We start from the raw sequence: 22376 nt of genomic DNA, 5'->3' as shown, positions 1-22376 counted from the left end.
CCCATACAGATCATGGGCCCCACTCCGCGCGAGGAAGAGGAGCTAGAGCGCCTGGAAAAGCTCCTAAAGAAACATGAGATGGGCGAGATACCCCGGGTTGACTGGTTGGATCAGTTAGTATTTCGAGCTGTAGAGAAGAAAAAATTGGATGCCGAGGAATCTGCAAAAAAGAGGGCAATACGCAACCAAGCTGCCAGGGCAAAAGTCCCAGTCAAGACAAGTGGAAAGGCAGACAGCCTTGATGACGACTGGGAGGAAGATCAGATAAATGATCACGAAGAGAACTTCGTTCTCTATATCGAATTCCCACGCTTTGATTTTCCGGTCGTTTTCGAAGACTTCGAATACCCTTGCCTACCGATATCTTCTTATTCCCAGCAACAACTATCGGGCTCTAATTCGACCCTCAAACCTCCTCCGGAAGTCCGTTTGGGGCCTGATATAGATGGCGCAGCTAATGATGACGATGAACATAGGATAATTAGAATATATGACCCAGAGGTCGGCCAGAAAGGGAACCCCTGCGAAGACAAGCATCGAAGACTAGTTCGTAGCCACCGGACGGGAATCATGGATCGCGACCTCAAGCCCAATCCGAAGATCCGTGATGAATTGAATGAAATCATGTTGTACGGACCTACACAAGAATTGAACTCTGAGGAGAAAGACCTTGTCTGGAAATTCAGACACCACCTCACTCGCGATAAGAGGGCCATGACTAAATTCGTGAAATCAGTCAATTGGCAAGATATCGGCGAGGCTCGGCAGGCCGTGGAAATTCTTCCGAAATGGACTGAGATTGATGTAGACGATGCATTGGAACTTCTCGGACCGACCTTTGATAACCCAGCAGTTCGTGCCTATGCGGTGGAACGGTTGAGGAAGTCCGATGACGAAGAGCTCCTCCTGTATCTCCTGCAGCTAGTACAAGCCTTAAAGTTCGAGGCAATCCCTCATGGAGGTGCTGAAGATATCACACAAGATTCTTCTTTAACCAATTTCCTCATCACTCGGGCTGCGAACAACCCACTCCTTGGAAGTTATTTTCATTGGTACCTTATGGTTGAGTGTGATGATGCTGGTCCAAGCACTATTTCCGTCCATCGCAAACTATTCGCCCGCGTTGAGTATTATTTCATGATCGAGCTGGAGAAACACCACCCTGAACAGAGGAAGATTTTGTTACGACAAGGTGAACTCATTACAATTCTATCCAAAATCGCCAAGGATATTCGCTTCTCGAGGGATAACCGTGCTGTCAAGATTGAAAAGTTGAAGAAATTTTTGCTGGACCCTAAAAACGAGCTTGCTACCATTGACCCTCCTCTACCACTTCCATTAGACCCGGAAATTCTGATCACTGGTTGCTTTGCTGAAGGTTCTAATGTTTTCAAATCCTCCCTCTCACCTCTGTTGATCAACTTCAAACTCTCTGATGGACGAAAATACCCTGTAATTTTTAAGGTCGGAGATGACCTTCGACAAGATCAGCTTGTCATCCAAATTATCAGTCTTATGGATCGTCTGCTGCAAAAAGAAAACTTAGATTTGAAACTTACCCCTTACCGCATCATTGCTACCAGCGCCAATGCCGGTGCGCTGCAATTTATCCCCTCGACATCCCTATCAGCAGCTTCCGCTAAATACAAGGGATCGATCCTTGCATATTTAAGAGCGAACAATCCGGACGACAAGGAACCATTGGGTGTCCGTAAAGAAACGATGGACACTTACATAAAATCCTGCGCCGGCTACTGCGTGATTACATACCTTCTTGGCGTAGGCGATAGACATCTAGACAACCTCTTGCTTGCACCGGATGGACATTTCTTCCACGCCGATTTTGGGTTCATTCTTGGGCCGTGACCCGAAACCGTTTGCTCCCATGATGAAACTCTGCAAGAAATGGTGGAGGTATGGGTGGAGCGTCGTCACCCAACTATCTCCTATTTAAACAATATTGTTTTACTGCATACACCACGCTTCGGAAATCTGCAAACCTCATTCTTAATTTGTTCAGTTTGATGGTCGATGCGAATATCCCCGATATCCGCGTCGAACCGGACAAGGCTGTTCTGAAGGTGAAGGAGAGGTTCCACTTAGAAATGAGTGAAGAGGAAGCAATCCGTCATTTCGAGCAGCTCATCAGTGATAGCGTGAACGCTATTTTTGGAGTCGTTATCGACCGTATTCACGATTTCGTCCAGGGATGGAGGGCATAATTTCTTATGAAAACCCGATCGGCACTTGGTTCAATGATAGCTGGCATATAAAGCGTTGCGCCCATTCTACCGGCTTATCAGGCGTGTTAGATATGCTTTTCTGAATAACAATATGGTAGATACGGTCGCCGGGGAGTTAGGAGGTTTTTGGCGCGATCTTGTAAAGATGCATTGCAAGCATTTAGAATATACCCTCAAATTAGTGTTGACATACTTTCTCATGGACATCGGAATTCCTAATTGTTTAGATCTGTGTCTTGTCAGAGTTATATTGGCCCTCACCATCGTCAAATTTTACATCATATGTTGTTTCGTTTCCTGGACCCACACATCGCCACAAATCCATCACCAATAGCAATAATCTACTTTGCTGACTTTCTCTTCCTCTCTCTACCTAGATATTATGTTGGAAAGCACTTAAGCGTGGTTTGTAATTGAGAATTGGAGGCTTGATAGATTTGGAATGGATTTTGCCGAAGTGAAGTGTTATCGTGGCTCGATACAACCCATCCACTCTCCAACAACTTCAACCTGGCACTGGCAAATGTGTCGGGATCCCGAGAATCGGAATCGGCTTGCATTGGCGCACAGACCAACGCCGTAGGAGATACCACGTGATTGGCATTTCACTCAACGTTAATTTTTCACCTCCAGCGTTATCTCAGCATGCTCAGCCTCTTTTCTCGATATTTTCAGATTAGCGTGATCAACTAAACTTCTTTAGACTTCTGCCAAGTCCTGCTAACTTCTGGACCAATCAATTACTCCACACGTGCTCACAACATAATATCTCGTAAAGAGTTTGAGAAGAAATGGTTCCATCATCTCTGGAAAATCAAACCTGCTCATACAAAATATTCAGTTGACTTCGGAATCATACATCTACATTAAATATCTACCTGATCATCATCAAATTGATATTTTTTAAATCCTTAGCCATCTCACTATCATCTCTGCTATTTTGCAACTTGCTACCTCTTCTCATCATGCCACAACCATTGACCAAAGACACTATACCATGTCTTTTGAATCTCAAGACACTCAACATCAGGCGCGGTTCAACCAATATCCTTCATCACTTAAAGATGAATCCTTTCAACAACCACTACACTCTCTCAATGATTTAGATGATGGATATGAGACATCAGATAGTGATTTAACAGACCTTGACTCTATTGATACTTCTTCAGAATTTGAGACCACTGGTATCAATACCCCATCAGCTTGTTCACAACCAAACACCCATGGCCCACAGCACCTGCCTACTATGCCTCATAATCAGCAGAAAAAACATTCAAAATTATCTTGCATTGTCAAAGCATTACAGTGAAACGGTTAGGGAATGGAAGTCTTTATAAATGCTTGGATTCAGAGTTCTGATATCTTGATTCATAAACAATACTGTACTTCTGCAAAGCGGCGGAATGCACTATATTCAGCACTCTCAAAGTCAGAAGCATTTCATGATCATCATCATTATATTGTCTTACTTAAACAGGAGCTGAAACACCTTATCAATACTCCATATTTTACAAAATTCAACCATGGTGTTGATCTTGATACCATCGATTTCCAGGCTGCTTTTAAGATCATATGAACTGATGCATCAACCTGGTTTAAGCTGCTTACTCCTGTTCTAAAGAATAAACATGCAAATTGAAAGAGCTATGAATGGGCCTTAGATGAAACAACAGCTCTTAAACAACTATTTATTATTATGAGTATTATATGCCACTCTTATTTCTTGAAGAATTCAAACTTCTTCAGCTCTATTCTCTCTGCATATTTTCATGGCTCAGAAGTAAAATGATAAGTGATAGAAATGATTTCCAGCTTTGAACTCCGTTTCAGCTATGTGATGGGAAATAAATTGATGACAGAAATTGCTAAACAGAAGAAAGTATGAGTTGATATTCTTAACTTATTAATATTTCTATTTAATTTTTCAAACTTCTAGTAAAAACTGATAATCTCTGTTCTTTTCTGATATATTCTCTGATATATTCTTTCCACTTCTATTAACTTAGCTGACTGGCCTGGTATCGAGTTCTTTGCTGAGATCTTTGTTTCACCGATGGTTGAGAATGTTGAAGAGCTTTCTTTTCATAACCTTCGGAGTCAAATGCTCAGTAGAGAAGAAAAATCAAGGCATGACTCTTTTGATCTGATCCACGACCCCCTCATCCACATCGTTGCCAAACATCCGCGATATCACCTCCCTCGATAGGAAATCTCCATACAATAGTACGCTCGACATCTGAAATATTTATACCTATACTCAGTGAGGTTGTTGCCACCATGATTCGTATTTTCAATGTTGGTTTCATGAACTCCTTGAAGCGATTATTCTTGTCCACTTCGGACACTCAAAAGTGAAAAAGCTGAATGGTGTTATTAATGAAAGAGGTGTCAATATCATCAGTATTCTGTTTGTTATTCTGACAAAGCTGAAGAAGCATTGATCGGAAAAACTGCACTGCTTGATGAACTTTGACAATACTATCAATAAAAACAATAGTTTTTAAGATAGATTGAGGTATGATCTTCCCATCTGTATCAACGGCCTCATTCAATAAGAAATATAGCATATTATAGAATGCTAATTTACCATGTGGAATTGAATGTACATCAATAAAAATATCAAAATGGTTAATGAAGGTTTGAATAATCTGAATCTGCTGTGAATTATCATCAACAGAACGAAATCTAGCATTTTGAAGAATAATATCTTTATCTTTACTGCTGAGGGTTGCAGAACAGCCAAATCAGACAATGTACTCATATAAAAGCAATTTCAGATGCTCCAGCCTGACAAACTGATCACAGAATCCACTCCACTGTGTGATAAAATAGCACTCATCAATAGCTACAAGCCCAATCTTTTCTTGTAAAGTTGGGTTTTGAAGAATACACTGAAACTGCTTGAAAAGTGCTTGCTCTGAACTGAGTAAGATATGTGTATATTCACATTGTTGAATACATTTAAGTAAGTGCTCTTCTCCCTGGAGATTGTTGGCACTGATCAGACAAGAATTGGTAGAGGAAAACTGAGCTATATCACTTATCTGCTGATCATTAAGCTTGTTTACAGGAATCAGTTGAATGGTTATCTTCTCTGTCAGAATTGTATAGAATTGAAGAATAAGACTCTTTCCATAGCCAGTTCTGGCAATGAATAAAGTGTTGTCATATCCATATATCATGCATCGGAGTATATGAACTTGTTTTATATATGGCTGAAGAGTGCACTTAGGATCTGGACGCGGGTCTTGAAGAATTCATTGAAGACAATGCTCAATAACATCCTGTTGCTTGTCGATACTTTCATGTTCAGCGTAGCTCATAACAACTTGTGACATGTTTTCAATTTTCATGGAAAGTATTTGCTTTAATGATAGCTTTTGAAGCTGCTGTTGTTGCTGACTTTTGCATTTTCTTTGATCTCTTTTAGCCATATTCAACAGAGTTGTCTGACCCAGTTATCAAAAAGAGGTGTTATGTGATTGGTCCAGAAGTTGTTGAAAGATTCCAGAAGTTGTTGAAAGATTCCAGATGTTGTCAGAAGTTGATGTGCTGTGTGAAGTGATCAAGAGTTATGTGAAATTGATGGAAGTTGCCAGAAGTTGTTGAACATCATCAAAAGATGTCAGAAGTCATCAGAAAATACACTCAGTGCTTTGACTAGAGCTACTGATGACTGGATATGTGTTTTGATGACAAGATCAAGGCATTGAGTGATTAGACATGATCATGGTTGAAAAATTAGCAAATCATTCCCGTGTTCAAAATCAGAGTAGCAGTTTTCAACGTGATACTTCATACTCACAATATATGTATTTTTGAATAAAAATTAGTTCAATTGATAGGAAATTGGAAAATTAACCCTCCAAGGTGGTAGAGAAATGATCTATAAGTGAGGTTGTACAGTGATTCTATCTCAAACGTTATGGTTGGAGCAAATCGTTCCCGTGTTGCTAACAAACTGGAACCGTTTTTTCTCAGACGCTCCGCGAAGAGTTTGCTGAGAATGTCCCATTTAGGTTTAGTGTAAGCCCCTTGACAGTTGATTGGCTCAGATGTTAGCAGGACTTGGCAGTAGTTCGGATCGGGTTAGCTCGAAGTGGAGTGGCTGAGTTTTACTGAGATAACTCCAGCGCATGAACCCTTGGTTGCGAAACAGTCGTCTTTGACTTTTACCCTTCTTAGGGAGTGTGCCTGTGCTTGAAAATGCGAGCATATCTATTAATTTTTCCAATTACGTATCCGCCATTCTCCACCCCTGCTCACGATGGCCTCCACTTTTGTACCGCGCTCGGTGTTCCCCAAAATTGACAGCATCCCCCGCACTTACTTCCTAGGCCATCACAAGGCTGGGCTTGAGAAAATGAAGGAAATGTTGTCGTCAATTGATCATGTCATTGAATGTAGAGATTTTCGCATTCCTGCCACTTCTATCAACCCTGTCTTCGAAGAGGCTTTGGGCGGGAAACGAAGGTGGATCGTATATACCAAGCGGGACCTTGGAGGCGATTTGAAGTTAGCGAGCCAGAGAGTGAGTTACGAGGATTTATACGTATAGTTGTTTCCTCTTCCCTGGAACTGATACTAATATGTGTTGTGGCTACGTAGAATGAGGCAAGGATACAACAATGGGATAAGACATCGAAGGCGTTCTTTACCAGCCGTTTCGATAATAATACAATCGTTCCGATCGTGAAGGCCCTTAAATTGCAACCGTTTAACCTAAATAAACTCACAGGTGCTCGAATCATGGTAGTTGGCATGCCGAATATTGGAAAATCAAGCCTGATCAACGCACTCAGAAATTATGCCATGAAGAAGGGGAAGGCCGCCAAAACTGGTGCAGATCCTGGCGTAACCAGAAGAGTCGGTGGCGGTATTAAAATCCTCGAGAGGGCCCAGGGATCAGTCTATGTGCACGACACACCTGGAGTCTTTATGCCATACATGCCAGATTCAGAGAGCATGCTGAAGCTTGCGCTTTGCGGTTGTGTGAAACATACTATTGTCCCAAGCATTACGTTGGCCGACTATTTGCTTTATCAAATAAATCTCCACAAACCAAGGGTATATGAGAAATATTCGCCGCCAACGAATGATATAATACCTTTTTTGGAGTCATATAGTGCAAAAACTGGATGTTTCGCCAAAGGCGGAGTGCCGGACCTCGATGCTGCAGCTAGGAAGATGGTGCACATGTATCGAGAGGGGAAATTTGGAGCCTTTATTATGGACAATATATTGGAGACGACATTGAAGCTGCAGCAAGAACGATTGGCAGCTATGGGCGGAAGTATTAACCAGGCTAAGAAGGCAGAGAAACTGGCTAAGAAAGAAAGGCAAATGGAGACTGTGGAGGTAGTGTGAATGCGGGAACCTGAATATTTTCGCGCGATTGTTCTTGTTAGATCAACCTTGTACATTATGTAATTATAGATAGCTAGAGGCAGTTAATGAATATAATACGTGAGTGTAGTAGTACTATATGAAAAGTCAACAATCGGAAAAACGCCAGCCGCCCAGGAATATCATATCATACTCTCATACCATCATGATATCAAAGGATTTTGTCAAGTAATCTCCGCCGCCGTCTATCCACCAACTCCTCTTGGACCTCTTCGAGAGTCGGCAGCCTCCACTCGACACCATCCCCAGCATCTCCCGGAAGAGGCGCCCACCCGTCAGCTGCCTCATCCTCGCCTCTCTTCAGCATATTCTCGAAAGCTTCTTTTTCCTTCTGCGATTCATATTCTAACAGCGTCCCATCCTCTTCATCCAAGCCATATCCAAAATACGCAGCATCGACGTGTCTCCGGGATATATCAACCACTCTCCCCCCACCATCGGTATCCTCCTCTTTACCTCTCCTACTTTGCTTCTTCGCGGCAGCCTCGAACATCTCCTTGACACCTGGCAACTCTTTGGCCCTTCCAAAATACCTATAGCCCTTCCCGCCGCCCGGTATTTCCCTACCATCATCATCATATACCCTCCCGCCACCACGCGTATAATTCGGTCCTCCAAGGTTTCGTATCTGCACTTCCCACATCCACTTCTCTCTCATCGCTTTATTGATCTCATCATTCAAGTCGCGGATTTGGTAGTCACTCAAGCTTTGATCCTGGATGCGCGAGACTTTGCGCGATATTTCTTTGAGCACTTGTCCCCGCCATTTCTCGCATACGGGAATCGAAGTGACGGATGTGATGGCCTTGGGGCGGCGGGTACGTCCTATGTCGAGGATTCCGAGATCAGCGGCTTGCGCAGCGCGGAAGCGGAAAAGCATAGACTGCGCCTTTTCGCTGTTGCGGGCCTGGATTCAAATCGATTATAGTTAGCTTTTTGTCACTGGTTCTTTATTTTTTTTTTATTTTTTATTTTTTATTTTTTTCTCTTCGGAGCGATGAAAAGGTGGCTCACCATGGCTACGGTATAGTGGGAGAAAAAGCAGAAAATGTTATTATAGATAAACTCAGGTGGAAATAAAGGTAGGGAGAGGTAGCTTGTCCTTTTTCCCTACGGAAAATTGGCGTTGTGGCGGGAAAAACGTGTAATAGTGTTGTGGTATCAAAGTGGTTGCTATGGATGTTTTCATTCTTGCTCAATCGAGTTAGCGTCATCACAGAATAAAGACCAAATTTTTAACATTGAATGGATATTTACTAGTATTTACTCTGGGGTCAAAACATGTATGATTAATTCAAGGAACCCATCAACCAGAGCTATTGTATATGTACCAATATAAGAGCAACAATGAGAAAATAGATGTAGATTTAAAACCTGGCTTGCTCCCTTAGAAGATCATACTCCCCGTCCTTCACACCCACGTATCTCATGTATTCATGACAACATAAACCACGCTACTCCACCATCCCATAGAACCGGCATGCGAATAGAACTCAAGCCCCTCGTCAAGATACGACAGTAATTATCTTGCGTAAGACAAATCTTTAAAAATGATAAAAAGGAAAATAGAAGAGAAATAAAAACGCTCATAGGAATCCTTTCGAGTTACTCAATTTTCGTTGAGGAACTTCGATAGGGCCATTTGGTCCCGGACCTACAAAGACGCCACTACCGCGGCGACTCACATTGACACCACCGAATCGATCACCCACTTCACTCAATCCAATCACAGTCCCGCTGCGACCAGTTGCACTGCCTCTCTCCACCCGCAAACCTTTCCAGGCCTCTAGCTCTCGCTCAAGTCGTAGAGATTTCTCTCTCTCTTCACGTAGTTCCCTTTCGGCTCGTCGTGCCTGGAGTTGGTTTTCAGAATCGCTTGACTGAAGCTCTTCAACGGTCTTGAGGAGCCGTTCGATCTTGTCACGGGACTTGGAAATATCCTCAGATAATTGAGCATTCATTTTGTCACGGCGGTCGATCTGAGATTGAAGGTCCTTGACAGTGCGATCAACATTGCGGATTGATCGTTGATCAGCATTTCGCTTGGATTCTTGTTCATCCAACTGGGTTTCGAGCTGTATGAAATATGGGTGTTAGTAGGGATGCTTTAAATGCGACTCATGGTAGTTTGAGTGGGTATCCTACCTCTTGGATACGTTTATGCAAAAATCTCACATCCTGACTAGGAGAAGTGTAGCCCTTAGTTTCCAAATCAACGCACTTCAACTGTGCCTCCTTCAGCTGCTTCTCCAGGGCCGCCTTTTCCTTGAAGAGCTGAGCATTTGATTCACGTTCAGCAACAATTTCCTTCTGTATTTCAGTTGCCAGGGCTTCTGCTCGCCTCATCTTTCCAACAGCGGCTGAAGACAAGTCTTCCTGCTGAGCAAGTTTAGTTCTTAATTCAAGGAGTTCCCGATCTATCTCAGCAGCATTGCGAACAGAAGGATTTTCTCCTTGTGCAAGTTCAGCCAAGCGATCTGACGCTTCATTAAGGCGCTCTTCAAGAGTCCTCTTCTCTTTAAGCAGTGCATCACGCTCATTGGAAATATCATCTACCGATGTTCGCAGGCCGCGGACTTGGCGATAACAAAGTAACTATTTTGCTTTGCGCATCGTTGTGCGTGTTAACGGCCTCGTCTCGTGAAATCGATAGATCATGCAAAGTCATTTCCAAGCGTGACTTCTCCTTCGCCCAGGTAGAGCTATTCAAGACTTCGTCATCCCACTTGGATCGGAGCTCCTCAATTTCTTCCCGCAATCGAGCATTTTCCCCTCGGATATGGAGCACATTCTCACGCTCGATCTCGAGTTCATTGGTCAAAGTTGAGAATTCCATCTGATATTTCTTCCTTGTTTGCTCTAAGGAAATTTCCTTGTCTTCGATGTCCATGGCGCGTTGGCTTCTATAATCTTCTAATTCATTTTGTAGCCTCCTCTTTGCTTGTAATGCCGCGTCCAGATCAGCAGCGAGATCTTCGACCTTTTCTTCATAGGATTGTGTCTGGCGTTGTAAATCTTCAATTAGGCTATCCATTTGTTTCCGTTCTGCCATAATGGTTGCGCATGTATCTTCTGCCTCCTTGGCTTGCGCTTTGGCAAACTGTTCGGCGCGACTAGCTTTCAAGACAGCGATTTCAGCCTGTTCAAGCTTTCCAAAGTATTCATCGGCGCGACCCTTGTAGAGCTCGAGGCTGGAGGTCAAGTCGCTGACTTTGGAAGTTTCAGCATCCAATCTAATTTGGAGGTCTGCAAACTCCTGGAGCAATTGAGACCGACCGGCCGCATCTTGATCCCTGGCAAGCTGCAATTCTTTCAACTCGGAAGTAGCATCCCGTAGCTCGACTTCAAGGCTTACCCTTGAATGCTTGATCTTGTCCAACTGGCCTTTTGCGTCTGTTAGATCGGCCAGCGCACTCTTATGAGCGTGCAGAAGCGATTTTCTTGACTGTTCCTGAGAGTTGAGCAGGTCGTAGAGTTCTTCATGAGATCTGGCTTGGACATCTCGGAGGGTTAACTCTCCAGATTGAATACTACGTTCCAGAGCTGACACTTTCTTCGCGGAGTCGTCAAGCTTTTCGTGAAGACGTCCATTTTCACGCTCAAGCAGCTGCATTCGTCGGATCGAAGGGCTCTCATCTTGCCACGAATCCCGTCCCGGGCTTGACCTCTCAAGCTGACTTTGGAGTTGCCGATTCTGCATCTCAGTGAGCTGAAGTTGATTTTGAAGCATTCCGATTTCAGCAGCAGTATCCATTCGCTTCTGAAAAGCCACAGTGTCCACAGTTCTATCAGATCGACCAGAATCATTGGCGCCATCATTGAAATTAAATCGGCGATTGTTTGGTGTGCAGGGGTTTGAATAGCGCTTGACAGGATCGGAATTCTTCTTGAAGTGATTCGGCGAACGCGACACTGCAACTTGATTTTGATCGATCTCTTCAAGAAGTGCCCGTTTGGAAGAGGAATAACGAGCATCAAGCTCAGCCATTTCATCCGCGTGGCGTCGACGCATTTCAGCTAGTTGGCTTTCAGCGCGAGCGCATTTCTCTTCAGTAACTCTAAGCTTGTTTTGTACTGACTCCAACACTGCTGCCATATCCACACTCTTGGACAAGTTCGGTTTGACCGCCTCCCAGGAACTGGGGTTTTCATCAGCTTCAGGGTTGAATACCTTATGGAGAAGTATAAGCTGCTGATGGCAATCTTGAAGTTCTTTATTTGCTTGATCAACAGAAGCTTGAAGTTTGCGCGTGTTGGCTTGGGCCTGGATTCTCAGCTGCCTTTCGGTTTCAAGGTTTCTATTGGCCTCAGCAAGCTGGATATTGGATGCTGATGATGCTTTCTCCGCACTTCTTGTTGCCTTATGTTCTCTGGTAACCTCATGGTTGAGATCTTCAACGCTTAGAGCCAGTTTTTCCTTTTGTTTTTCAAGTGCGGTGATGGATAGTTGGGCATCGCCCAGCTGTCGTAAAAGCTGCTTGTTCACTTCCTCCAACCGACTCTTCTCATTCTGGATCTGCACCATCCTCGATCGTTGCGTGTCACTAGCCCGAGAATTTGAACGAGCAATGTCAAGGTTTTTCTGCTGGATTTTGTTAAGAAGGGCTCTGTTGTCATTTTCCGAGGCAGCGAGCCTTCCCTTGATTGTCACGAGTTCGCGCTCCAGGCGCTCCTTATGCTGATCATGGCGAATCCGGAAGGCCTCGGATTCGGCCATGGTTCGCGTGAGGTCCTGCACCTGCGCAGCAAGGCGAGCACGTTCTTTTTCGACTTCGTCAAGTTCGTTGGATTTTGCCGTAAGGTCTCGCCGTAAACTTGCTTGCCGTTCACTTGCTTGCGCTACAATTTTCTTTTCAATTGCGGTTTCGGCATCCAAATGCGCGCGCTCAACCTTGGTGAAGCGTTCTCGTAGATTGATGAGTTCCTTCTGCAACTCTTTACAGGATGCCTCAGCTGCTGCTCGCGCTTCAGTAGCTCGCCGTAATGTGTCAATGGGGGATATACATTTCTTTTCTCTATTAGTAATCTTCGATTCGTTAAGGGATGTCAAATTCCTGTTGGAGTTGAGCATGTTTATGTTCACCGAGTATTTGCACATCGTCTCTTGATTGCCTCTCACGGCTAAGATCAGCTTGAAACAGCATACAGTTGCTCCTTGAGATCCTTGATTTGTTGATCAAGCAATTTGCGACATTGCCCAGCCTCGGCATCTTCGGAGATCTTGGCTTCTAATAGCTTCTTGACATCTGCAGCCTCGCGTTCCAGGTTCTTCTTTTCCGACGTCATAGCATCCGTTTGTGCCTGGAGCTCACGGAGTCGTTGTTGCATGTCACTGTGTCGGCGTGTAAGAGTCTGCTTTTCGGCTTCCAGGGTTATTTTCTCCGACTCCAACTTTTTCACATCTCCACGAAGGATGGAAATCTCCCCCTCCTTTCGTCTGACTAATTCTTCATACCCGGTCGATGTGGAGGATAGATCGGAGATCTGTTGGCGAATTGATCTGTTTTCTTCTACAAGATCTTTAACTTGCTTCCTCGAAAACTGGAGTTCTTTGGTCGCATTCGCCAGCTTGATGTCCAGGTTCTGGTTTGACTTGAGAAGTTTAGCTTCGAGATCTTGTAATTTCCTCTCCTTTAAGCTTAGGTGGCTATTAAGCATCTTGACTTCCTGAGACAGTCTATCAACCTCGCTATCTCGCTTTTGGTGATTATTCTCAATATCTTGTAACTGTTTCTCAAGTTCAGTGATTTGTCCTTGGAGTTCTTTCTTCTCAGATTCAAGGCGGCTGATTATCTGCGCTGCTTGCTCAAGCTGCGAACGTCGAAGCTCCAGCTCCTCTTCAGTTTTCTTTTTGGATGCTATCAACTCATCCATCTGATCCTCCAAGCCCTCTTGATCAACGATTGCGCCGGCTAACTTTTCGCTGAGCTCGATCTCTCGAAATTGGAGTCTTTTGAAAATTTCCTCTTTATCCAAGGCCAATGCGCGCTCACTCTCGAGAGTCTTCCTTATCCTTTGCACTTCTACGTCTGCCCTCCGGCGCTCCTCCTCTAACTTTTGGCGCTCTACAATGTCATTTCGTACTTTCTCCTCAAGTTGTTTGATTTGCTCGTCGCGTTTTTTCACTTCCCCAGCAGTTCGTGTTGCTCCAAGAAGTGGCTTCATCCGTACAAACAACGTCCACCATGGGGATGATTTTAGATCAAGGTAGACGTGGAAGTTACGCTGGATGATACGAGTGGCTTCTGTACGGTACAACCGTTTGTTTGCAATGCGCCTCTGGACAAACCCTCTGACAACAGACTGGAATCTTGTCATGATGTCACGTATTAGAGTGTCTCTTTGCTCTTCGAGCTCTGCAAGAACACCAGCTCTGAAAAACATCTTTGTCAGACCAATACGATATAGCGACTTGTCTAGTCCCAGGTTCTCAACAATAAGGCTAGCCGCGCTTTGTCCGTCAAGGTATCCTTTTGCCGTCAGAGGACAAAGAACCTCATACCGCTGTCGGAACTCTGTGAACGAAAGGCGGTTGGGAAATCCGGTACGGGCAATTCGAATACCTTCCAGTACACCATTGCAGCGGAGTTGATCCAGTACCAAAGGGCCATCAAATAGCTTGGGTCTCTTTTTGTGATTGGGCAAGATACAACGAACAAAATGAGGATGTGTAGAATGTAGCTGAGCCATGAGACTCGAAAGTTGCTCCTTGTGTCGTTGGGCAACAGTGCGGAATAATCCTTTTTTTACGCGGCTCTTTGACACTTCATGTTCTCCGTCGACTTCAGCCCAGTCAGCAAAGAGGTTGGCGATGTGTTTATCACTTGATGAAGATAATAGTCGGGTGACATTATCGTTGAGGGGATCTTTATTCTTCTCTAGCCATCCCTCAGTGGAATACTCGACTTCAGCGGCATAGTGGGTGAGGATAAATCCTTGGTTTAGTCGGGAAGAACGATATTTTGGAGATTTCCGGCCCCACAACGAATGAAGTTTTTCAGTAAATGATTTATCAGTAGCTTTTGGCATCACGCAATCTTCATCCAAGCAAGAGAATATTCCGATCGGATTAGGAAGTTCGATAAGGTCAATGGTGGGTTGAAGATCCTTTCCAAAATCAATGAACTGCCATTCGATTTGCTCCCTAGCGTACTCCTCCTGTTCCAGCACGAACATGTGGTGGTTGAAAAACTGCTGTAGCTTTTCGTTGGTATAATTTATACAGAGTTGTTCAAAGCTATTGGTCTCGAAAATTTCGAAGCCTGCAATATCGAGAACCCCGATAAAGCAACTATCATCCCCTGCTGTCCCACTGCGATCTAGTTGCTTGTTGATTCGACTCACGAGATCTGCAAATCCCCTTTCGTAGATACCTTTTGCCAGCGCATCGAGGGCAAGTCGTACTTGTTCAGGGGTTTGAACTTTCTCTACCCACTCCCTTCCAGCTTTTACTTTTGGGTGGAGCAGGCCCTTCACAAAGGGATCAATCGGGATGCCCAAAAGCTGACAAGCTTTTGCAGCACTTTCATAACCTTCAGGTGTCAGTGTCGCTTGGTCTGCCCGCAGGCTTTCCTTGGTCACGGTGACATTTCCCAGATGCATAACTGCAGCCACGGTTCGCAGAATGGACAATTGATCGTTACCCGAAAAGTTCATGATACTGAACGCTTCCATAAGGTTATTCCATTCGTCAAGATCGGAAACACCTGAAATCGAGTCGTTCCCATCACGTATGTACCAAAAATCCTCAATACCCTGCTCAGATAGCTGGAGATGGTGCCTCAATTCCTTGTCTGCACCACGGAGAAGTTGGTAAAATATGTGATAGCTTCGCTCTTGAGAATTAACCTTCACGACACGGGATTTTTCCAAGAGATAAAAATCAATGAAGGCCCCTGATATCTGACCGGCCCGTGAAAATTCAATTCGAATGAATTTTCCAAAGCGAGATGAGTTGTTATTTCTCACAGTTTGAGCATTGCCGAACGCTTCAAGTATTGGATTCGCCCTTAATATTTGCTGGGAAAGGTTGGAATTTTGTTTGCTGGTCAAGCGGCCTTGTGAACCCTCTGGGGAAGATGCAACAGTTGCAAGGTATTGGATGACCTTCTTTGTGTTTTCCGTCTTGCCAGCTCCAGACTCACCGCTGCAATATGTCAGTTACCCATGGGTCTCGAAAAGCTGCGCTCGAAAACTTACGTGACTAAAATACTCTGGTTCCGCCCCTCTTCAACAAGATTTCGAAATGCTTGATCCGCCATGGCAAAGATATGGGGACGTGTTTCTTCCCGTGATCGACCGTTATACATCTTCACGTATTCGTTTGTGTAGATGGGCAGTGGACAGTAAGGATTAACAGTAACCAGGAAGAGGCCTGAGTATGTCTAAATTTTCTGATCAATATACCATTTATTGTTATAGAAACAAACGAACTGAGATGTTTCTTACATATATTAAGTCTGATTTATAGCGTGTAAGCAAATTATGAACGACAGAGCCTTCATTCAAATGGGTAAGCTCAGCCATATCGTCTGCTCTGTCGAACTTTGCAGGATTGACTTTATCGACGCTCTCGGAATCGACCTCACGTTGCTAGGAAATCATCGTTACTGTTAGTATGAAAGTTGTATGGTACGGTACCGCCAAATTAAACATTTCAAACATACACTGCCGTCATCGCATTGGACTAATAAATGTCCATCCTGTGTGTCATCCAGAACCATCCCCTTGATGAAAGCCTTCTCCGGGTCACTCAGCCAAACATATCTTTTCCCCGAAAAGTCGTTATCACCCTCAATCCCACGGATTTGATCAGCGCCCCTTCGTAGCTCTTCCGATTTTATGAATTGAGGAGCAAAGGTATTCGAAGTTGCTAGGTTGGTTCTTGAATTTGAGCGTTGTCTGGTATGTGAAGGTACAAATATTCCTGAGCTCATGGGTGAGAATGACGCATTACGGCTGTGCCCATATTGCTCTATTGAAACCGGAGTGGCGAATGCAACAGACTTAGGCCTGACGCTGGCTGATGATGGAGTCGGAGTTGTTTGAGGAGAGTGCGGGGAGGGAGACGGGGACCCTCTACTAAACGGATTGACACGCCTTGACGAAGGGCTTTGCGGAAGGGGAGCCATTTTAGAATTACTCTAAAAGAGGATAGAGCTCATGAGGTCGAGTTGCGCTTTTCTATGCCCTCTGTACAGCTAGTCAAGACGGATCCCGGTCACGAAAAAAATACCCAGAGCGGGGTGATATCAGAGAAGACGAATTAAACAAGATATGATACACCTCCACCTCTCATCCCAGGGAGGCAATCCTTTATGGTGGTGGTTTGTAAGTGCTGCAATTGTTGTCGTTGGTTGTTGGGCCAGGGGAAACGACCTCGGGAGTGACTTCATCTCAATGCGCTGTGTTTGTTTACTTTGTCCGCAGTAAGTTGCTACCGCTACCGGGGTGTGGTGGCCCGTGCGCTCCCTTGGGGCGGCTAGCAGTCACCTGACTTGGCAAACTTTCGCATCTTCTCCTTCTCGACACTTCCAACTCATCATCCATCTTGCATCTTGCACTGCACCGCGCATGCACTTCCGACACCAGGCATGCTCACCCTTCGACTATCTCGTATTTGATTACTGCCCTTGTCATCATGATGTGTCTGCTTTGCTATTGATCAAAACTGCGTCTACCTATTATCAATAATAATTTATATAGCTTTTGCTTAAGGTTTGGTGTGCATCATCCTACTGAAAAAACATCATACCCTCCGCGGTATGTGATGTTACTCTCGGAGACTGACGGCTTTTGCTGCCTCATCTCGCTTTCCTTGACGCGTAATATACATTCACCTGCCTTTTTGGCAACTTGGCCTCGATTTATTCACATTTGCGGAAGCGCTTCGAACCCCCCCCTTTATATCTTATTTTAGCCGCCCGTCTAAGCCCTGCCTACAAGATGTCGTCGAGTTACCCTCCTACCCCTTCTTTTGGCGGTCGCTATAGCCCGTCTCAGCAGTTGCCTCCATATCCTACCTCTACAACACCAGGTGGTGCTCCTGATGCCTATCACCCTCAAAACCCGATCCGTCCACCACCCCCAACCTACGCGACCACCAATCCAAGTTTTAAGCCAAGCACTCAGATTCCAGGTCTTTCGGGTAACAATAACGCATCCATACCTTTGACGCCATCTTTTCACTTCATGCCACCTTTTCAACAATCCTTCCAGCCAGATCCATATGCGCCTGCTTTTGCTACTCCCATGGGCTTTCCCCAGCAGCCTACCACCCCTCATCCTCCACAGAATGGCTTAACTGAAAACGTATCTCCAATCCGCACGGGTGCTACAATGAAAGAATATGGTAAGACTGCAGCCTTGGACCCCATGGACTCGCCGCAATACGTGAATTTAGGTGGCAAAGAAGAAGGTGGGCTAAGCAACGGAGACACGGAAGAAGAAGAGTCATCTGGGCCGGATGGGTACGAAATCATCAACCGAAAGAGGATATTCCGGAACAACCATATCTATCCTCACAGCAACCGAATGAAAATCATAAGGGGGCATAGTGATGTTGGCACTCATGGGTATTTGCGGCCCAGTCAGCATCAAGGTGACCACCAACTGACCGTGTTGCAGGACAACTTTCCTTTTTTCTCACCAATCACTCTCGCGTCAGCAATCCCCTGAGGGGCCTCAAATTTCAGGTGAAAGCAAGAAGACATCAGTTCCCTCAGACAAATAATATTACCTCTGGGTCCTCTCGTGAAGATATGAAAGCGACCGATTTAGCTGCCGATATCTCTGCTGGAGGAAGTGTTCAGGATAAATTAGCCTCCCGGGACCCCCGCAGCCTACCGATGGTAAAAGCGGGAGGTTCTCGTGAATCTTTACCTGTATCCTCTATCCAGTCAGTAGCTTCCCATGATGAAATGGACATTACTACTAATGGAAGCGGGACATACCCGTTTTATGGAAAGTCGCCAGCACAACTACGAGTTCAGGCACAGGGGGCCTTGTTAGGGTTAGCTCCCCACAATATCAAATTTGACGAACTTGTAAATGAAGGCATCGATCCAGTCATTCTCAAGCGACTCTACGATGATATTGGGCTTAAAGTTATCTCCACTCAAGACAAAAAGCAAGCCGACACTAGTCAGTCAAAGGAGATGATGACTACGTCAATCGCTAGGTCGCAAGTCCCTCTCAAATCTGAAGCTGAAAGTGTCACGACACCTGTCTCGCATGCGGCCCCCGGTGCAGTCGCCAAAAGCCCAGTCTGTGAAAGTGTTCGAGATAAACCCCAACTATCGAACTCTCAGTTGACACAAGGGACATCAATCGCGCTCGCTGCAGAATCAAGCAAGCCTATGGAACGAAAGGATATAATTGCCCGAATGCTTGCAAGTAAAGCAGGGAAACCAGCGAGTACGACAGACTCTACAAAATCCGAGGCTGCAAAGAAATTGATGCCGCTAGAAAATCTGCCCTTAGCCGATCCAAATGATACCTCTGCGCCAGCAAAAGTTGGGGCCCCTCCGTCGCCAAAGCATATTGCTAGTGAGACTCGGGCAAAAGAGAAGAACAAAGCACAGACGGAATTGGCGAGGCAGCGAATGCAACAATTGAAACAGCAAGGACTTGGAAGAAACCAGACCCAGTCAGCTAGCGAAGCTCCGATTGTTGACCAACAACTTCCACTCAGTAGCAGCTTGGTTCGGAGTTCGCAAAATTCAACGCCTCCATCCCAGCCATCCAAGCCTCCATTATCCTTGAACCATCCGTTACCTAGTCGCCCTCCTGTACCTAATCCATCGTCGACCGCACGTATACCTGGATTGTTCATGACTAGTTCTGAGCCACTCAGAGTTCAGGATCTCTCGGTCGGCAATAAGAACTCGGTCCCATCAACCGAGCCACCGTCGACAAAAATCCGGGCACCCCGAAAACGTCCAAGGGCTTCCGATTTTACTGATGAGCCGGACCTTGCACCACGAAAAACGCCAGAAAAGAGGGTGGCGAGCACCCAACACAAGGTGATTATTGACATAAGTGAAGATGAATTCATGTATGGTTCGGATGATGAAGCTTCTGAACCTAAACGCCGCGCGCCTGAACCTCCCGTTGTTAGATCGGGTATGAATTCGATTTCGAATCAACTACTAAATCGGGATATACCTCCCCTATCCGACTTCCCTTCAAGAAACCACTCTCGCCGTTCCACTCCGCCAGTATTCACAGCGCAGTTACGTAACCGAGGAAAGGATCCAGACGATCTGAACGCAGAACTCAAGGCCATGCGCCAGAGAATAGCAGAGTACGAAAACGCAAGAAAGAAAAACAATCCGCAAGCAAGTAGACGCCGGCAGTCCTGGCCCCGTCGGCTACGACCTCGGCTGGTGGAAATGGCTCAATTGCTCCACAGTCACAATGGAAGCCGACGATGGAAGCCGAGCTCCCTATGCTGCCCTCAAGTCAGCCTAAAAGTTCACCAGCTCATTCCACATGCACTGAGAAAATATTGAATTCGGGAATCGAAACGAGTCCAAATTCTGATGGTGCTCTTCGTAGTCAGTCCGTTTTGTCGCAAAACTCTATTGAACCCATGCAGAGTGAATCTATACGGAAAAAGCTCATGCGAAAAAAGGAAATAGAAGCCGGGCTTCCTGAACTTGAGGCAGAGTTACAAAAATCTGAAGCACGGTTGCGGCAGTTTCGTGAGGAGGAACAAAGGCTGCTGGCCCAAATCGAGAAAGGAAAGGAGGGAAAACGTCTTCTCGTTGAAGAACTAGAAGCCCTTGGATTCAAAACAGCTGGGCAATCTATCGAGGAACCCCAAGTCACGAAGAATCTCCTAGAAAACACAGTTGAAGATATACATGATGATAAAGGTGAGCCTACTCCTGGCATATCCATTACCGCTTCCCTAGTCCCTGCACTCCGTCACGATCAGCTTGTGGAATTAGTCTAGTTGTTGGAATCTTACCCGTCGGTTACGTCTTACTAGCTCTGCCACAATCAACTCCGCAGAAAATTCCTGCGGATAGCATATTAAACGCTCAAGAGTCAACACACCGCGGAATAGCTCGGGACAGTGGCTCTGCGCCATCTTTACAGCCCTCGACTAAGGAGCAGACAGTTTCCCAGTGTTTTGAAACCGTCCCAAAGACTTCCCAAGAAGCGATAGATATGAGAATGTCTCCCCCCAAAGAAACTGACGTTCATTCAACGGCTGACATGGCAGAAGACGGAACGACATGCTCTAGTTCCGCCATGGATGAGTCGATGGGAAGTACACAAGATATGTTAGAAGTAGAAAAGACACAAGAAGAGCCCCAGGCACTGGAAGAGAAAGGCCAATCGCGTTCCGGAGCAAATGCACATTCCAGTTTTACTGATTTGGATGTGCGACTATGTGAATCTAGCATGTCTCCTCGACCTTTACACATTGGTTTGGAGTACGGCCAATCGGGCCATTCCCTGGCTAAACCTGATAACTCTGAAGAGTCCATGAGTTATAGGGAATCTTCAGCTGAATCGGATAGATATGAACCACCTGAGCCGGATCCTCGCACAGCACACACCGACCACATTCAGACTTCACCCTTTAACTTGATTTTGCCGGATGAAGTAGAGCATGTAGCTGCCGAATCATCGTCTATTTCCCAAGATGTTAACGCACTAACTTTAGCTGCTCAGGACTCTGTGACTGACCCAAACTCAGATTCTCTCAAGGTATCTCAGCCCGGACCTTTGGATTGAATTGAATAGTTCTAATACATACAATAGGTCAAAGAGGGCACAGAGGGCGCAGAGGGCGAAGAGGGTGCCCGTCGCTATTTTACCCCTTACAGTAGTCCGCTAAAGTTATTTAAGGCTTACCGATATCATCCCTGCTTCACTAAAGATATCAGTGGTGGTTATCGCTCGTTGACTTACAGCCATAAAATCGACCCATATAATTATATATGTCTATATGAGGCTGCGGGCGGGTTCTGTAACGACCATTCGTGTGAATATCAACACTTTCGAGATATGATCTTGAGTGGTGCGTCGACAAAGATGAGCTCAAGAAGTTAATCATGTTTCACAATTTACAACTTTCCCTACCCTCCACCTTCCCTCTCTTATCTCTCCCATCGAATATGTCTTGCCCTATTTCCCTATCCCCATACTCCCTTTGATAATGTCGATAAGCTGACTTGGGACTAATATTAACCCTCACAGATGACAAAATACTTCGTGAGATGGGTTCCTTAAGAGAGGGGAAGACTATTGAAGAACAAGTGGAGTATCTTGCCGGACTAAAACAGACCATCATCGATATGCGACGCGATAATGTGAAAGATCTCAACACTGTTGCGACGGAAATTGCCGGTTACCGTAGACGATTTCTGCATGACCCTTCCCGAGTTCTAGCCTTGTAGACTGTTTCACGATTATCTGGTTCATCCATGGAGACCATTACAGCAAAAATCCGACTTTATATTTATATGCAGGCCGATCTCTTTGTCGGCTCTCATCCCTTATATATCAGGTGAGATGGTTGCGACCGACTTGAAACTATGAGATCCCATGACTTGTTCGAAGGGAGGGAATACCCCGAAACAAAAAAATGGGCGGATAGGACCCCAGACACATATATATCCCACACCTAAGCTCTTGGATTACTAGCTGTGTTCACAGCATTTTACTCTCCTCGCTTCTCCAGTGAAGTATATTCAGCAATCCTGCTCGTAC

General features: G+C 45.2%; 5 protein-coding genes across 5 annotated transcripts; 4 read left to right on the top strand and 1 right to left on the bottom strand.

Moving 5' to 3' along the window:
- Positions 1-12: 12 nt before the first annotated feature.
- Positions 13-1738, top strand: HCAG_00704 (hypothetical protein; the record flags this gene model as incomplete). Its single annotated transcript, XM_001543608.1, has 2 exons — positions 13-1594; positions 1674-1738. 2 exons carry the CDS (start codon positions 13-15, stop codon positions 1736-1738), a joined length of 1647 nt encoding a protein of 548 aa, XP_001543658.1.
- A 286-nt stretch (positions 1739-2024) lies between these two features.
- Positions 2025-2222, top strand: HCAG_00703 (conserved hypothetical protein; the record flags this gene model as incomplete). Its single annotated transcript, XM_001543607.1, has 1 exon — positions 2025-2222. One exon carries the CDS (start codon positions 2025-2027, stop codon positions 2220-2222), a length of 198 nt encoding a protein of 65 aa, XP_001543657.1.
- A 4288-nt stretch (positions 2223-6510) lies between these two features.
- Positions 6511-7610, top strand: HCAG_00702 (conserved hypothetical protein; the record flags this gene model as incomplete). Its single annotated transcript, XM_001543606.1, has 2 exons — positions 6511-6774; positions 6852-7610. The coding sequence occupies 2 exons, from the start codon at positions 6511-6513 to the stop codon at positions 7608-7610; spliced, it is 1023 nt and encodes a 340-aa protein (XP_001543656.1).
- Positions 7611-7800: 190 nt separating this feature from the next.
- Positions 7801-17198, bottom strand: HCAG_00701 (hypothetical protein; the record flags this gene model as incomplete). Its single annotated transcript, XM_001543605.1, has 9 exons — positions 7801-8556; positions 9335-9724; positions 9795-10201; positions 10446-12703; positions 12796-15795; positions 15849-16033; positions 16098-16241; positions 16316-16550; positions 17068-17198. 9 exons carry the CDS (start codon positions 17196-17198, stop codon positions 7801-7803), a joined length of 7506 nt encoding a protein of 2501 aa, XP_001543655.1.
- A 396-nt stretch (positions 17199-17594) lies between these two features.
- On the top strand, positions 17595-22063 carry HCAG_00700 (predicted protein; the record flags this gene model as incomplete). Its single annotated transcript, XM_001543604.1, has 6 exons — positions 17595-18118; positions 18316-19953; positions 20208-20527; positions 20644-21371; positions 21426-21684; positions 21864-22063. 6 exons carry the CDS (start codon positions 17595-17597, stop codon positions 22061-22063), a joined length of 3669 nt encoding a protein of 1222 aa, XP_001543654.1.
- Positions 22064-22376: the final 313 nt, after the last annotated feature.

Source organism: Histoplasma capsulatum, genomic scaffold (assembly GCF_000149585.1).
Source record: "Histoplasma capsulatum NAm1 scaffold_1 genomic scaffold, whole genome shotgun sequence".
NCBI lineage: Eukaryota > Fungi > Ascomycota > Eurotiomycetes > Onygenales > Ajellomycetaceae > Histoplasma > Histoplasma mississippiense.
This window is presented reverse-complemented; position numbering and strand designations above follow the sequence as displayed.